Source organism: Myodes glareolus, chromosome 27, assembly GCF_982192425.1.
Source record: "Myodes glareolus chromosome 27, mMyoGla1.1, whole genome shotgun sequence".
Classification (NCBI taxonomy): Eukaryota; Metazoa; Chordata; class Mammalia; order Rodentia; family Cricetidae; genus Myodes; species Myodes glareolus.
In genome coordinates, this window is record NC_142052.1 from 39,396,513 (window position 1) to 39,414,703 (window position 18,191).

Here is an 18,191-nt window from a genome sequence, read left to right on the forward strand (position 1 = left end):
CCCCTTCCCATCCTCGGTGTGGCATCCTCGGAGAGGTTTTTTTTTTTTTTTTTTTTTTTCTGTCCAGTGCTGCTCCTTTTTCTTTATGGAACCTTTTAAAAGTCACACTTAGTCATCACACGGGCAGCTCAAGATTGTCTGTCCTCCCTCGGAGACTGTAAACTCCCCAAAGGGAGTCCCACATAAGCACTTTACACGGCTACTTTACACGGCAGTTTCCCAAGCACACACCACGGTACCTGAAAGAAAACAACAGCTCAGTATGTGTTCACTGGGTGGATGGGTGGATGAATGGACAGATGGATGGGCAGATCACTTCTAGAAGTTCCCGAAGGGAGCTGAGGAAGTAGGTGGTTTCACCACCCAATCTAGGGCAGGAGGGATCACAGTTTAGGTCAGAGTAAGTCAATCACCCGTCCCTAAAATCAGGGATGACATCTGATAGGCTCCCAATGACAAAATGTAGGAACTGTGAGACTGGCCTGTTGGGACTGAGAGAAATGGGAAGTCGCATCCTCAAAGTTGTTCCCAAGCACCAGACAGCGCCACGCATGCGCACTGCCTCAACACAAAAAGCAGGAAGGAGAAAGGACTTAGCCCCGATTTACAAATTAAAACCCAAGACATGGGTTCGAGAGGTTGCCTGAGGTCATATAAAAAATGACAGAGGGACTGGGCAAAAGATGACTGAGCCTGGCTAATATGTTTAAGAACCAGGGCCCAAGTTTGATCCCCAGAATCCAAACAAAAAGGCCACAGTGTAACAGTGGGCACTAATAATCCCGGTGCTTTGGGAGACAAGCTGATCCCTGGGGCTCACTGGCCGGCCAGCAGAGTCTACTTTGCAAGTGTTCGGTTAGTGTAAGACATTATCTCCAAAAAGGTGGCCAGCACCTGAGGAACACCACTCACTGTTACCTGCTGGCCTCCACATGCAAACCTACGTGTGTGCACAGGCACCCCAACACACACATGAACCTGAACACAACACACACCCATGCACACACAAGTGACAGCACCAGGATGTGGAATTAGACTTGTCAGGTGTTCAAGGTCATGTCTTCTTCTTCTTCTTCTTCTTCTTCTTCTTCTTCTTCTTCTTCTTCTTCTTCTTCTTCTCCTTCTTCTTCTCCTCCTCCTCCTCCTCCTCCTCCTCCTCCTTCTCCTTCTCCTCCTCCTTCTTCTTCTTCTCCTTCCCCCCTCCTCCTCTTTCTTCTTCTTCTTCTTCTTCTTCTTCTTCTTCTTCTTCTTCTTCTTCTTCTTCTTCTTCTTCTTCTTCTTCTCCTTCTCCTCCTCCTCCTTCTTCTTCTCCTCCTTCCCCCCTCCTCCTCTTTCTTTTCCTTCTTCTTCCTCTTCTTCTTCTTCTTCCTCTTCTTCTTCTTCTTCTTCTTCTTCTTCTTCTTCTTCTTCTTCTTCTTCTTCTTCTTCTTCTCCTCCTCCTCCTCCTCCTCCTCCTCTTCCTCCCCTCCTCCTCCTCCTTCTTCTTCTTTACTTTTAGAAGATTATTCTTTTTTAACTAAACATAAAATGTGTTCATATTCTAAGTATATGGTTGATAAAATTTAAAGATGTGTATATCCCATAATCATCACCCAGGTTAAGAAACACGACATTTTGAGCCTCCGACTGGTGAAGCTTCCCCGGTGTCCTTCCCGCAATCGCTATTCCCCCCAGGCAGCCACTAATTGGCTTCAGTCATCACAGGCTCCTGGCTCAGACTTGACGTCGATGGAACTGGGCTGGAACCTCTGCTTTTGATGTTGAACTTTGTGAAATTCGCCCGTGCTGTCGTGGTTAATTGATTCGTTTTCATCTCTATGGGACAGTGCGATGACGTCATCGAATCACGTTTCATTTATCCTGCTGTGGATGGGCACTTCGCTATTTCCTGTTTTATTAACCGAGTGCTATAGGCATTTGTTGGGACCAATTGGAGTCCTGGCCTTCAGCTGCTCTTCCCTGCTAGAGCCTTCTAATTGGAGTTACTAAAAGTTGCGCCTTGCCTAGAGGATCAGAGGATGGGATTTTCACCTGTTGGCCATTGACTGCTGGGTATTTAAGCCTCCATGGTGCTACTAAAGAAGGGCCTTTGTACCAGTGATTGGAGGTCCGTGTGTCTGTCTGTCTCTCTGTGTGTTTCCTCAACCTCCAGCCCCTTTCCCAAAGCTCGCGAACTGGATTCTAGCGCATAGAGCGCAGATAGGGGGCGCGGTGCGCGGCAGGCATTCTTCGGCGCTTATTTGGGGACAGCCTGTAAAAGCATTCATTTCTGTGCATATAGTGAGACGGCTGGTCAGATCTCTACATGTGTTGGTTTAGACCACACCGCCAGTTTTGTAGAGTGGCTCTGTGAGCTTACACTCTGCTTAGCAGTCCAGAGCTCCTGTCCCACATCCTTGCCCACAGTGGGCGTCACCTCTCCTCCTCCCTCTGCTCACTCCGATGGAGGCAGGCCCTGGCTTTAGAGACTTTCACTTTGGTGTCTCAGCGGCTATGGTGAGTCCTCAGAAGAGGGAGACGCAAGAGTTCATTTCCGGTTTTTGGATGAAGCTGTCACGATCCCACTCCTTGGTTTTTTGGTGAAGAAAATGAGGTTCTCATGTCTGGCCGTGTTGTAAGCTGAAGCATCAGAACATCCCCCAAAGGATAGAACGGGCTAATGCTAGGCTCCAGTCGTGACACCAAGGCATATGGATCCATTTAGAGGTATCAGACCAGAATGGTGAGGAAGGACCTGTCCTTCTGGTAGGGATACCAAAACCCCCAGGAAAGAGGTTTCCTTGCCATCAGAAGTGGTCAGGTAAGACAGTGGCTGCCTCATGCAGGAGGTGAGCTATTGGGCCATAGCCATTCAGGTACAGTTTTAAGCAGCGAGGTTGATTTTAATTCTTTACTGTAGTGAAAACAGCGGCAATAGATACCGTGTACAGATACCTCTATGGTAGGGAAAAATGGTATATGTGTGTCTATTTGCTTATATGTATAAATAAATTTTTAAGGTATTAAAAAAGCGGAACCCTTGGTTAATGGACAGGGGCTGTTCAGATTGTTCCAGCTCCGGCCTCTGGAGCCCTTGACTCCTCTTGGAGACCCCCATCGTCTACTAATTTTCTCATTCCTTACTTTGCAGCTCAAGACACTAGGAAACACCAAGATTTTATGTGTTAATCAGGGCCTTAGCTAAGCGCGTACTGAAGTCAAGCTGGAGACATTTACTCAAGCGAATTGTACAGTCGCTGCCACAGCTCAGCTGCACAGCGGGTTAGAAAAGCATGGGTGTCCTCTGCCCCCCACCACACTGTAGGCACTCCTGCTGGAACTCTGAGCCACAGGCAGCCGGCTATCTTCACGCCTCCCGAAACATCCGTTGATCTGTGTGACGTGACAGACGAGCTAGTTACACGTGAGCGAAAGCCAGCCAAGCATTTTGGCTCCAAAAGATCAGTGATAGTATAAGGACCATTTTCCGGACAGTATCTTCAAGTTAGTGTGTGCACACAGGGACCAGATAAAGAATGGAGAAAAATCAAAGATGGGACCTTATTGGGTTGACATATGCCTCGAATACTCGGGGTGTTATATGGAGAATTTAGTGAACAATAAATAAGACAGAAGTCATTGCGAGGGGTAGGGATAGCGCCACACAGCTGCACCTCCCTGTTGGAAGGGTCCTCTGGCATTAAGGGTGACAAGACACAAAGGCTAAGAGACGTGGTTTCCCACCTGAAGCTGAAGTGATGGGAAATTAACACTAATTGGTGACTACTCCCTTAGCTTAGTTAGGAGCATCGTAGGAGATGGTTCATTGGCTCATTTAGTTTTATTCCCGAAAGCCAGTCATTCTGGATGAATCAGCCCCCAAATGGTAACTCATAGCTCCTCTCCATCCTCCTTCGTGTCTCCTCAAAGAAATGCTGTTCTGGATCGGCCAGGTTCTGGACCCCTGCTTCATGTTTTATCGCCTCCCGGGTTTCTCTTCAGTTCCCACGCCATGAAGATGGACAGTAACAAGAGCTGCCCCATCTTAGGTAAACATCACCATCTCCCAATTCTCCAGACCCATCAAAAAGTCCTGTACTTGGGGCTGAAGAGAGGGCTCGGCGGTTGAGAGCATTTATTGACTTTGCAGAGGACCAGGACCAGCATTCGGTTCCTGGCATCCACATGGCGCCCACAACCATCTGTAACGCCAGTTCTAGATGGTCCAATGTGTTCTTGTGGCCTCTGCAGGCACTGCAGCCTTGTGGTACATAGAGATACATGTAGGCAAAACACCCAGATACATTTAAAAAAAAAGGCTTATGTTGTTTTTATTCAGGCCTGCAGTGGCAATATAAATCTACTTTGCTTTAAGTATTTTGTTTTTTATTGTCTGGCCATTTCTTCCCGGAATTGCCTGATCCTGCAGCTAAGAGGGCTCTTAGGAAGAAAGAGACATATGAAACATGTTGGTCTCTTTTGGTTAACATGATCCATTTGGGTTTCCATAGCAGGGCAGCACAGTCTCGGTACTCATAAACAAGAAATTTGATGTCTTACAGTCCTATAAACTGGCAAGCCCAAATCAGCGTTCAGCCAGATCCATTGTGTGGTGAGAGCCAGCTTCTTGACACACATGGGTGTCCTTTTGCTATTTCCTTCCACTGCAGAAGTCAAGGAGCCTTCTGGGATACCGATTGTAATGGCACTGAGCCCATTCATGAGAATTTCACTGTCTTGGCTTCATCAACTCTTACAAGCATAATTTCTATTTTGTTTGTTTGAAACGGGATTTTTTCCGTACAGACCTGGCTGTTCTGGAACTTTTTCTGTAGACCAGGCTGACTTGGAACCCTGCTTGTCTCTGTCTCCTGAGTACTGGGGTTAAAGGTATGTGCCACCATGCCTGTTTGAGAAGCCCTGCTTCTAAATGCCTTTGTGATTAAGCTTCAACGCATGAAATTTGGGGATACACACTTAGTATTAAGCACCTGATTCCTTTTCTGCTTTAATGGGCCATTTTTTTATATATGTTCATTTCTTGCTTCTAAAGTATTCTTTGAGGATAGGCTTAGCTTGGGATTCTTTGTCACTTTGCCATAGCCCTCAACCATTATACAAGCACAACCAACCACGTTCAGTGGTTTTCCCTCTTGATCAGTTTTACAGAGGCCTACCCATCGTTTCTTGTTGTCATCTGCCTTACTTAGGAACTCTAATTAATATATATTATATATATTATATTTCATTATAATATAATATATAATTATATATAACAGGCCATTTTTTATATGTTCATTTCTTGCTTCTTAGCCCTCAACCATTATACAAACACAATCATATATATATATATATCATATATATATATATATAATAGCTATATATGCTGATCACAATTGGATGCAAGCACAAAAGATGGGCTTGGCAGTTAACTAAGACTTTAGCAGCCTCATAGATGCCATGTGCTTGGCCATTGTGGATGAAGGCGGTCTTCATTACCTCTTGTAAAGCAGTATTAATGCCATGACACCTCCAACAATGTCTTCCTTGGCTATGGAGGTGGATTACTTGTGAGGCCAAGTCCTGAACATTTCTGAGCCTCCGACTCCAGTAGCAGCAAGGAAAAAAAAATTGACAAACCCAAACCGAGGATACAGGAAGAAACATTTGGAAACCAAGACTTTGTCAATGTCTGTCATTGAAAAGGAGAGTTTGAATGGGGGTACCCTGCGTGAACGGGAAATGCTGCCCTGAGAAGCCGTGGGTGTTGCTAAATGAAAGTCCTAGTTTGGGTATAAGTAACCTCCCTATGAGCTGTGGGCCAGGAAAGTCCCAGAGGCTCCCCAAACAAGACAGGCTATTGCCATTGCCCCCCGTTGTTCACCAGAACTAGATGGCAACACCATACTTCAGTTGGTTTCTTTAGACTCCATTCTGTTTCCGTGAAAAGATGTCCTCCACTGGGGTTAGTCAAATTCTAGAAAAACCGACTTGACAATTTGGACAAAACTGTCAGTTAGAAAAGGCAGGTCTTTACAGCCTCAACCTTAGAATTTCACTCTGAGTGGGCACGCAGCGGGGGGTAGGGGTGGGGGGGGCCACGGTTGACTACGTCATGATTGCTCTCAAGAATGTGAGCTCATCAACTGAATACCAATGAGGCATGAGTTATCACCCCATCTAAGCATTTCGTGTCATGAGGTGGCACTTTGTGGCATTGTGGTAAATCGGGAGAGAAATGCATGCTGCTCCCAAGAGCCCCTGCAACGCTACTCGCTTTTCCCGAATGAAAACCCAGTGTCTGAACATCTTTGAGGAGATCTTTTTATGTGAGGATTTACAAGTTCTCCAGCAAACAAAGTGAACGGAATGCGTCTCAGCAAGCACAGCTTTCTCAGGAGCACTCCGTTCAGTTTGTTCTTGTGATCCCAGGGTTTTCTTTGACTAGGAGACACAACAGTAGGGAAGCTGCTATCAGAAAAAGGAAAGTCACGATTAGGGAACCACTCGTCGATTAGGAAAAGAAAGGACAGGGAGAAAGTCTTTATTCCTTCACCAGGAGTTGAAATGCTTTCTGGCTTAAAGATAAAAAACCTAATAAAACCAACCAACCAGCCAAAGAAACGACCCCACAACAGCGTGAAGTACTGGGGGCGGTAGAGAGTGGCTGTTCTGTCGTCACCGGGGAAGTGGGTTTGGGCTTTACTTTAAGAGAACAAAGCAAGAGCAGGTAAGTTTATCATGCCATCCTGTTTAAACCTCTCATGTCTACAGAAAGTAGACTCCCCAATCTAGATTATCAAAGAAAGGGTTTAATGATATCTCAAGACTCATGCCATCTTGACAGGGATTCTCTTACATGAACTAACACAAGCTGGTTTTTCAATAATACATCATTTTCAAATACAAACTCCAGGACTGCCTGCTGGCCTTTGTACTATAGAGCTACCCTTTCCTAGCCAGGAAATTGTTACCTTTCATACCACGTATTCACGGTTTTTTTCTTTCCTCTTCCTCTCCTATTAACTACTATGTCCTAGAAGCATTTTCTTTATTTGGACAGTTCATTTAGGTAACTACTAACTAAGTCATGCATAAAGGACTAATTCTCTCTCTCTCTCTCTCTCTCTCTCTCTCTTTCTCTCTCTCTCTTCAGGGTTTCTCTGTAGTTTTGGAGCCTGTCCTGGAACTAGCTCTTGTAGACCAGGCTGGCCTCGAACTCACAGAGATCCACCTGCCTCAGCCTCCTGAGTGCTGGGATTAAAGGCGTGCACCACCACCACCCAGCTAGGATTAATTTATTAAATCAAGGGTTTCAGACTCTACCTATATAAGTCAAATTCAACCTGTGGACATGGCGGGTTTGATCCATCTAATATATCAAGCAGTTTGGAACAATCATACCAACATTTGAATTGCTGCGTTTCTCCTTATAAATCAATGAATTTTCATTGCTGGACCAGAATTACACACGGCTAGGATCGGCAGGAGCAAGATATTTGGAAGCTCCATTGGTCTGTTGTTCAGGCTCAGCCAGTTTTCCTACCTGTTTTTTCCAGGCATGAATACATGACCCTCAGATTAAGTTGATCTGGGTGATAGTAGGGGAGCTGGTGTACATATGATTATGAGTTAAAGGTGCAACATGACCTAACAAATAGACTCAATGCATGAGTGAAAGCCCTATGATTTGTTTTAATTCCTGTAACATTCATTGGTGCACCACTGAGAGCAAATATTCTTGTAAAGATAAACAAAATAGATTCTTGATTATGAATCCAATGAAGGGAGAAATTAACACATCTGCAGAACTGACTGCTAACCCCAAGTGCTGTATCGTTCATTTTGTCCTTCTGGGTTTATTCTTCCCCCAAGCTAGGACAGAAAAGACACAACTCATTTTTTAAAAGAAGATTTATTCTTGAGTAAGTGATTCCGTGATGTAACATGGTTTTCAACAAAAATAGAGATCAGTATGAAAATAAAACAAATTGTACACATTAAAATATCTTTCCGTCAAAGCATTTCATAATCATAAAAAATACAACACAAGAGTCAGGGGCTCAGGTGAGGGGAAGAATACAGACGTCCCAGAAGATGAACAACTGGTCCACGGTTCAGTTGTAAGCTTTGTGTAATGCCGGTCACAAAGCATTTCTAGGATGGCCACCAACCCCCTATAGTATGTGCCTTAAAAAAAAAAATGTAACTGTAAGGTCAAATGAGGGCTGTATAATCTTATTCTAATATCAAACACCTCCCATTAGTATTCTCTATTAAAAGTTACACTGAAGAAATACAAAGCTTAAATCAAATCAACAGACCCAGAAGTGTGACGATTAACCGTGATCTATGGTACAGTGGACAGGAAGGGCGAGGCTGGTGAAGAGACAGAGAGGCTTAAAAAATACACCGCCTGTGCTCTACTGAAATCTTAGAAATAAAATGTCTTTACAGAGCCTTGATATTAAAAAGTAAGCATTGTTATAAAATTAGATTAATACTTTCAGTAAGAGGCAAGAGAGATGCATGTATTTTTTTTTATTCGTTTATTTTGGAATGCCTGCACCCCTATTATAAAAACATGTAATCTTACGCACTTTCCAGTGTGCTAACAGCCCCAATATTTTACTTATGATATTACATAAAGAAAAATAAGCTGTAATTATATCACTTAGGGCATTGGTGTCCCAACAAAACATTCTGTTCTGTGTTTCCTGGTTCACCCTTCCAAGGTGTTTCTTAAACATTACCCATCCCTTTTACCAGAAGGTGATAATTACCAGAATTTACTGATGATTTCTCACCTACACCAGTAATAGCTGATTCACTTTGAATCATAAACAGTCCTATCAATATTCCTCAGGTTTGTAATATCTTAAAATGAAACTGGATTTGAAGATATCACTTGCCCAAGGCCTCCAGACATAAAAATCATATACAGCTAGAGACATCTGTTCTGTTGAGCTATTTGACCACGAAATCAGAAAAAAGTACCTTGACCACCAAAACTGAAGCAAACGTATTCGCTGTCTTAACTTCTTTGGTAGGAAGCCATCATTAGGTCTCCTTTTGTAATTCAGTAACCTCTCACTTAGGAGCTTGCTTTCCACACTAATAGGAACGTTTAAATCAACATTAGAGAGCTGATTGGAGAATGAGAATGTCCCAAAAGTTATGTTAATGTCAGCTGTAAAAACAAATGAACCATAATGAAATAAAAAGCACTTTTGTTTCAAAAATAGTGTTCGATAGTAGTAACAATAATTTTCAAGTTAAAAAAAATGAATTCAAATTGTTGAGCTTCCTGATCAAGCTACGGTTAGCCTTAAAACTTTGGGACTGAATGACATTTTGCAGTACAGGAAATACGAGCCTCCTGAAATCACACAATATGGGTATCTCCCACCAGGTAGATGGCCCATCAGTGTCTTCACTAAACTAAGGCATTGTTTTCAACTCAGAAATGGCACACATCCTGACCCCCGTTAGCATGCTCTGATGATGTTTGCAGCAATGTCCCCCTGTCCCCTTGGCTCTCCTGCCATCTTAAATGCACCTTCACTCCTAACCCTGATAGCTCTCACGGAGTCAAACACATTCCTTACATCCACAACGTCAGTTCCTGGAAATGCAGCCGTTACTCTTGAATCTCGACAGCACCCCTTGAAGGGTAGTGGTTGGACCTTGAGTTACAGCCCAGAAACTTCTAAGTCTCTGGGGTTCCTTTGCTTCTGTGCTAGGCAAATTATCTACAAACAAAACTAACTGCGAAGCAAATAGATTCTTCTGATCAGAATCTGCTGCCAGGGGTCCATTCCCATTAATTTAAAGTCAAGTCACATGGACGTAGGGTGGCCAGTTGAGGACGCCACTCAGCAACAGCTGACCCAAATCTCAAGTGTAACTGGGGGCATGGGAGGGGGGCAGGCTGTAATTTTTCAACTGCATGTTGCTTCTTATGTGGGGTTAGTGATGCCTTGTAATGACAAAACGGCCTCATTTCCTGCCCCTGGAATTTCCTGAATGAAGTTAAGTTGAATAAAACTCTAGACACTTCTTTATAAATTATGTTCCTTGTGAGAAGTAGTGCAAAAAGTAGAAAAAAAAAAGTCATTTGAATAAATATCAGGAAGACAGGAAGAAAAACGGAAGCTGCGGGTGGTCCCTTCCTCCATGTTCCTGGGAGCCAGCTGCCAGGCCTCTGAAGACTCAGGTTTATCAAAAATTAATAATGGAAGCCAGGTCTCTGGTTGGTGCCTTTTCCATATTCTTGCCTCTACATAATCCCCAAGGAAGCCCACCAAAGACAATCAGATTGGTCTTCAGTTGCTCCCACAGGCAGGAGATGTAAACACTGCGTTTGTGAAGAGCCTTCTTCACCGATATACTTTCTTCGTGGCCTCCGCAGGAGCACCACAAGTGAAGCGCATTTGAGAAAGTGAGAATTCGGGAAAGCAAAGCATCTGAAAATCGAGAAGATCAGTACAAACATTAGCCTTCGTATTTCCCGAGATGAAACAGGATCGCGGCCACAAAGTTGGAAGAGCGGGATCCCAGCGGGAGCTTGATCCTTCTCCCTAAGCAAGCACTGAGGACCAAACGAGGATGCAAGGGTGCGAGGATGCAAGGAGGATGCGCTGGCAAGCACTGGGAAGCGCTTCAGCTCTGGGCAGCCTACCCTCCAGCGCCTTCGGGGCGGTTCCATCAGGGCGGCTGTGAACAGACCTCAGTCCTTATAACTAGAGTTTAAAGTACTGAGAATGTCTGGAGGAGCTGCACTCTGGTTTTGCAAAAATGTATTCCCGCTCTAGTTCAATTGCATCTTTTATATTTATTTATTACAGAGTGACCATTGAAGTATTAATACAGCATGTACTAGAAAACTGACTTCCATTCATGTTGTGCGCCAGAGAGATGCTCTGATCCCAGGTGTGGTTTTGGCTCAGGAATTGAGATATTTTACACCGAAAATGGAACGTGTGTGTAGCGCAGGGACGGGAGGAAATATCCAGACTTCATTTTGGTATTTCTTTTTTTTTTTCTATTCTTTTCTATCTAGGATGATATTTCTTTGATAATTTAAAGACGCTTGACTTGCCCCTTCACAACTCAGGCCCCATCTACAGACTTGAAACCCTCCTCACATGAATGCATTTTGGGTCTCAAGATTTACCAGCACTGATATTCTATGACACCCTTGTAGTTACCAAGAGAAGCAGCACATACATGATAATGACTTTTAGCTACACCCTTTCACATACAGGAAGCTATAACCAAGACTCTGGGGGTGGATAGTTTATTCTCTCTTCATTCATGAATTGTAGAACTTTGTCTTTTATTTAAAATGGTCTTGGAAACTCGATGCCCTCTCTAGTAGACTATGAGCATTTTTCTGAAGGCCAGATTCAGAATCTTGGGGCTCCATCACCAAATGAGTGTCTGGCACGAAGGGAACGCCAACGATGTGCCCGTGCTTTGAATGATGATGGGGTACCAAAATTGTCTTTTATGTTGTTAGCAGCCTCATTTAGAAATCTCTCCAAACCAAACCAAAGATCCAAGTTACTGGGGTCCACATTCCAGAAGAACACATTTATGGATATTTCTAATTGTGGAGTACAATAACATCTAATTTATTATGTGGATGTTGTTTAACTTTTTTTTTAAAGCTGTTATTGTGTGCGTTTTGTTTTACCCATGAAGAGCAGCAGACAAGTTATCCTGGTTTTCTGATATGCTAGCTTCAATTCTGATAATTTTCCAACTCTCAGAACAGGGCCAACTGGACTTCTTTAAGACCGTCTGAGCACATCTAAAAAGGTTGAGAAGCCTTATCATCAGCAAGATAGCTTCGATTAGAAGTAAAGGGGTACATTTTATTATTTCAAATATCTTCCGCTAGCGACAGGGCACACGGTGGGTGGCAAACCGCCTCAAACCAAACGAACACTAACGCGGCCTAGAAATGAACTTCGGAAGGAAAGGCAGCTTCCCCTTGATGAGCCCCTGTGACAGCTGTCAGGGATGCTCTGACGCATCCAAGTGTGGTTCTCAGAGCATGCTAATGCGCTCTGCTTTCCTTATGATGAAAACACACAAACAAATAAAAGAGGTTTGCAAAAATTAAATATGTACTTTGTGTTCATGGCAAATAAGTACAAACTAATAATTCCAGTCAAAAAAGGTTCAGTTTTTTTTCTTTTCTTTTTTTTTTTTTTCTGGCCCAATTGTGGTATACAAATAGTCTTCATCTCTTTCCTATAAGGTTTGCTCCTGGAATGTTTCCCCACATCCTGTGCTTATCTTTAACACAGTAACACAACGTGAGCATCATTCCTCCTGAGGATCCAACGGGACACACAGCTTCACTAGCAGGAGGGTAACTGCTCTTACTACACACCTATGGGGACCTGTGCATGTAAGCCCGTGACATGCAAAGTCACCCACACTCCACCACAGCAGTCCACGCCACTTATAAAACAAGATGCTCGGAGCAATGTGTCGGGAATGCCTGGAACGCCCCCTCCCTCCAGCCTGGCAGATTAAATGCTCATCCAACGGTTCTCCCGCCCTCAGTTCCACCTCACCTCACCGTGTGTCTGCTTAGTGATGTCATAAATCAAGGAACAAACAATGGCCTGGGACAGTTCCGAAAGCAATTAAAATGAAGGATATCCTTTTATTAAATTAAGAAGGCTTGTCAGTGATGTCATGCAGTTTCCGAGAGACCATAGAAAAGACTTTTTCTTGATATTAATAAGAAAGTTATGCATCAGTGAAAATGCAGCTTAGAAACAGAGGTGCCGAGAGTTTCAACTGGTGGTGTCCTCACTGACGAGGGAAAGTGGAATTCTTCCTACGAGGAGAGTGGGCCTCTCTGCCACTGCCGACGGCTCCCTGACCAAGCTTGCCGTTTGATGATGCTGTACAAATAAAAAGCAGTGGCGGGGGGTGGGGGAGGAATACGAAATTTCTGTAATAAATGCCATCCTGTAAAGTGGTCGATGGATGGAAGAGAATCTAATGCATTTTTAAATAAATGCATATCATACTATCACATAGTGTGAGTCTTAAAAAATTATTACTTAGATGCACAGTCCTCGCAAGTGGCTCCATGGCACTAGGGAGGAAGTCTGATTTAGAAGCAACGTCTGTTGTACTCAGCAAGAGATGGAGCTGCTGTCTTATTGTAATGTCCCTTCGACTTTGGTACGGTCAGTGCAAAATATCTGGGGGAATTTTTTTTTAACCTTTATAAAAATAAAAGGCCCTTTCGTTCCCTTGAGCAGGCTTACAAGGAGACAGACGAGCCAGATGTCCGAGTAAGCATGAAACGTGAAAATGAAGAGGAGGTACGGACAATATGGTAGCTAGGTCCTTATATACATTTTAGAGAACGGAAATATAATGAACCTATTAAAAAAATAAACAGAACTCACTGTGTACATTTTCCTGATATGCTGTGATTAATTGCTAGCTATTTGAAAACTGTTTTCATGCATTATAAAGCATCAGAACTGTCATTAGTAATTCACTGAGCAAGTCTGTCTTCAGCCGTAAGGACACACATACCACTTGCATATACATTGTTACAGGACCACCTTGCGGCAAATCTTGACAGTTACCTCATACTGACTTCGTTTCACTCGTGTTCCGTGAATGTCGAAACCTATACTGTACACCATGCAGGCACGCGTAAGCAAGAAACGAATATTTCGGTTATAACTTAGGGCTTAAACAAATGTACTCTCAGGAAATATATATATTTTTTATGTATTCTTTCACTTGCACTAATTTGGAGATTGGGCCAAGTGCCGCCAGTTTGGCCTGACGTATGCCCGACAGGAGCGTTCCAAGATTCTCCCGAGTCGCTGAAAGTCCCCCATGGAGTTGATCAAGTGCAGGTTCACCGTTATCTTGAAACATACAGGACGCGCGGGAAAGGTTTGGCAGTCAAGAACTGTTGATTGAAAGACAGTTGGGTCGTTCCACGGACACCGAGCTCACCCCAATGCTTCCAAGGGCACTCACAGCCAGCCCCCCAACACACGAGCCTGTGTTCCTCAAGAGCAGCACGCAGTCTGTTCTCCTGGAAGCGTGGGCTTGAGACGACCACTCCGCCACTCTTCCGGAGGAGGTGGGCTTCTGACGCCGCCTGTCCGCCCGGAGCCGAGCACCCTCCTCCCAGCTCACTCAAGTCCAAAGGTGCTGGTCTCTTCAACTGCGGTCAAGAGTTTCTCATACAGCATGGAAAAGGAAGGGTACGGAGGGAGATCCAGGCGGTTAAAACAAGTGTGGGCTCTGCAAACAGAAGAAATATGATGTGCTTTAGTTGGGGGGGGGGGGGGGGCTGAGAAAAAAGCGCCTCTTCAGGCGCTCATGTACGCATGCGTGTGCGGTGGTGCGCGTGCACGCGCCCGCGCGTGCGCACCCACAAGAATGCCTTTCCCTTTCTTATTCGAATGTATCTGTTACCATTTTCACAGTTATTTTTGGAAAAGTGAAGATGTTTTAACTTAAAAAAAAAATTCAGAGTTGCATTTTTCTTAGGGGAGTTGGACACAGAAATTTTCTTTACATGTCGCCCTTTAGAAGATAGATTCCGTGCATAGTATTGCTTGCTGAGTTGTATGAGAATGAAAACGCCAAGTTTAGTCCTTTTTCTTCCTCTCTGTTCAAAGTTAGGAATAAAGGCCTTGCCAAAGGATGCACTTTGATTCCCTTCCAACACTGCCAGTTGCCCGGGTGCCCCTCCGAGAGTCTGTGGCTCGGCAGTTTTTCATTTCCTTGGGCAGGGAAGACCAGCAAACCGTCTCGGAAGCCCAGACTGTGGCTCAGAGTTTGGGGGAAAGTCCCTGGCTAGACTTGTCTTTGGAAGTCAGTAAACACTGGGACTGCTTTGAACTGTGTGCTCTAATCTGCCTTCCCACCTGTCACAACTCAAGAAAAAGGGCCATTAAATCACAGTTGTGTGCAGGGCTCTTTTTAGAAATACCTGCTCTTTTGCCAAGAAGGGGGGTGTGTGTTTTCCTGTTATTTTCACCTGATTCACAATAAAAAAAAAAAGGTCTCCAAATAGTACATCTTATCGGGGAGCAGATCTACACTTCTGACACGGGATAGGAAATGGCCCGTCCTGAATGCACGAGAATTTGCTGGGGACTTAAGAGAGAAAGACTTAAGAGAGAAAGAAAAACAAAAACAAAAACAAAACAAAACAAAACAAAAAACAAAAGACCCTGAAGTAACCTGAAGTTTGAGGAGCCATAATATTCGTACAAAAGCAATGTGCAAATTTTATTGTTACAAATCATTTATGTCTTGTGATATAAATATAAGTACCATTCCTGTAGGCTATACTAAACAGGGGAAGATTAACCTTGGTCTTGGGGAGATTTGGGGTTGAGTACCCCTTTTACCATCCGTACCAGCTGTGTGATTTGGAGTGTCTTATTAGAATTCTGAGACTCAAAGTTCTTACCTGTTAAAGGGGGGGCTAATACAATAAGGCAATTGATATCAGAAGGGGGTGAGATTCACCCAAACAACAGAAGCAAGCACACTTCGGAGAATGGTTGGTACATGGCGTTGGATCACATAATAGGAGCTGCTTTGTTAGAAACATTTCCTCGTCACCAGAGGACTTTATCCTGATTGCCTTCAATAGATTGCCCAGTGATAACAATGACCCGTGGAAAATATGGCATAATAAAGAGATAATGAAGCGTGTGTACGTTCACATGACTTATAGAAAGGAGACTGTGAGGGGCTCTGTTAAAGCAACCCTGAAATTAAGGCTCAGGTTTCATACTCCTGATATCTCAAATTGGACACATTGGTGGAAATCACCTCACCAATCTTTGCAGGCAAACTAAAAACAAGCAAAAACCAAGACCGAAACCAAAAAAAAAGCCCACCAAGCATCCCTAGAATTGTATTTATCATAATTCTTTTGTTATCTCCTTATAATGGAGCTCAGATCTAGATCCCAAAGTAAAGATTTTACTAAGGTGGCAAAACAGAGTCCCAGGATGGCTTAAAATTTATCTGGTATGAAACTCTGAAGTTAAAAAAAATATATATATATATTTATATATGTGTGTGTGTGTGTGTGTGTGTGTGTGTGTGTGTGTGTGTGTTTGTGTGTGTAACTGGGCTGGGCGGTAGTGGTACACACCTTTAATCCCAGCATCTGGAAGGTAGAGGCAGGTGGATCTCTCTGAGTTTGGGGCCAGCCTGGTCTACAAGAACAAGTTCCAGGATAGCCAGCAATGTTGCACAGAGAAACCTGTCTCAAAAAAAAAAAGAAAAAAGAAAAGAAAAGAAAAACAAAAATTTATTTATACCTGGTTTCATTATCCCTCACTTGGAGAGGTGAGGGATAAATACAGAAGTGAAATATCGTTTGAACAGAATAACATGTCAGACTTTGTGTGACAGCCAGGGAGTATTTATTACCCCGTGTGACTGATGTATGGTAGGCACTTGACTGTTCTCAATTTCGTGCCTTTGTTTAACAGGTGTACACTGTTACAGGATTCACTACTTTGTGATCTTCACCTTTTGCTTTCCCTACATTTCCTTTTAAATGCTTTGATCGTGGTGAATTTTTACCACTGTGGATTTTTTTTTGGGGGGGGTTGTTTTTTTCAAGATAGGGTTTCTCTATAGCTTTTGGAGTCTGTACTGGAACTAGCTCTTGTAGACCAGGCTGGCCTTGAACTCACAGAGATCCACCTGCCTCTGCCTCCCTAGTGCTAGGATTCAAGGCACGTGCCACCACTGCCTGGCCACCGTGGATGTTTTTAAGGGCTCAGTTTGGTGGCGTCAAAGGCACTCACAAGATGTGATGGCTACCATTGACTGTCCACCTGAAAGGGGGGCAAATGACCCAGGAGACTTGGGTGTGTTTGTCAGAGATTAGCAAGGTCAGATGAGCCTCTGGGCGTGCCTAGGAGGGGCTGTCTAGATTGAATTAATTAAGGTGAATAGGCCCAAACTCACTGAGAAGGCACCCGGCTAAGGTCCTAAGTCCTGGACTAAGGAAAGGGGTGGGGGGGAGAAAGTGGACTGAGCACTGGGGTTCCTTGCTCTACTCCCTGACTGTGGGTGCAGTACAATCAGTCACCTCAAGTTTCTGCCACCAGGACAGATGTGCCCCGTGAAATGTGATCTAAGACCAGCTTCCCCTCTCTTACGTGGTTTTTGTCAGGGCCTTTTAGAACAGCGGCAGGCACGGAGAGGAGACGGATACAAATGGACCAGCAACCGGCCCCATCCGCTAGCTCCAGAACACTGACATACCGCTTCTGAACTGGCTCCATCAGACAGAAAATGGAGCCCGTTTGTCCTCCTCCTGTGCCCCTGGAACGCACGCTTCTGTTTTCTGTCTGTGATTTTTACTACTCTGTGTACTTTACGTAGAATCTTAAGATATATGTTCACCGTGTCTGGCTTATTTCATTTTGAGTAATGTTTTCAAGGTGGATTTTGTAACCATGGCTCAGGATCCCCTTCATTCTTACTGCTGAATAATAAGGCCACTGAACATATCCCATGATATCCACTGATGGACATGAGTTTGTTTCCCACCTCTGGATATTAGAAACACAGCTGCTGTGAACACACACACACGCACGCATGCACACCTGTTTAAATCTCTGCTTTCAGTCTTTGGGGGAGAGATCCAGGAGTGGAATTGTGGGAACATGAAATTATTTAATATTTTAAGGACTCACCAGTGCTCCTTACTGGTTCCACATTTTCCATTCATGCCAGCAGTGTACAGGAGTTCCTACCATTTGATATTCTCACCAACATTCATAACATTCATTCCCTACATCTTATTTATTGTCTTAGGGTGTGTGTTTTGAGACAGGGTTTCTCAGTGTAGCTCTGGCTATCCCGGAACTCGCTCTGTACACCAAACTGGCCTCGAACTCACAGAGATCCGCCTGCCTCTGCCTCTCGAGTGCTGGGATTAAAGGTGTGTGCCGCCACCACCGAGTTTAGCTAGGGTTTCTATTGCTAAACCAAAACAGCACAACCAAAGCAACTTGGGGAAGGAAGGGTTTATTTGGCTTAAGCTTCTACATCATTGTTCATCATCAAAAGAGGCCAGGACAGGAACTCAAGCAGGGTGGGAACCTGGAGGCAGGAGCTGATGCAGAGGCCATGGAGGAGTGCTGCTTACTGGCTTATCCATCATG

At 44.1% G+C, this 18,191-nt stretch overlaps 1 protein-coding gene across 3 annotated transcripts in view; it reads right to left on the reverse strand.

Moving 5' to 3' along the window:
• Positions 1–12,641: 12,641 nt before the first annotated feature.
• The window catches only part of Hecw2 (HECT, C2 and WW domain containing E3 ubiquitin protein ligase 2), a 337,940-nt gene continuing 332,390 nt past the window's right edge, over positions 12,642–18,191 (reverse strand). For all 3 annotated transcript variants that reach the window (XM_087902401.1, XM_087902402.1, XM_087902403.1), the window contains one exon: positions 12,642–14,283. In XM_087902401.1, coding sequence (XP_087758527.1) covers positions 14,172–14,283 — 112 coding nt within the window. In that variant the 3' untranslated portion in view covers positions 12,642–14,171. The remainder of the gene's footprint in view (positions 14,284–18,191) is intronic.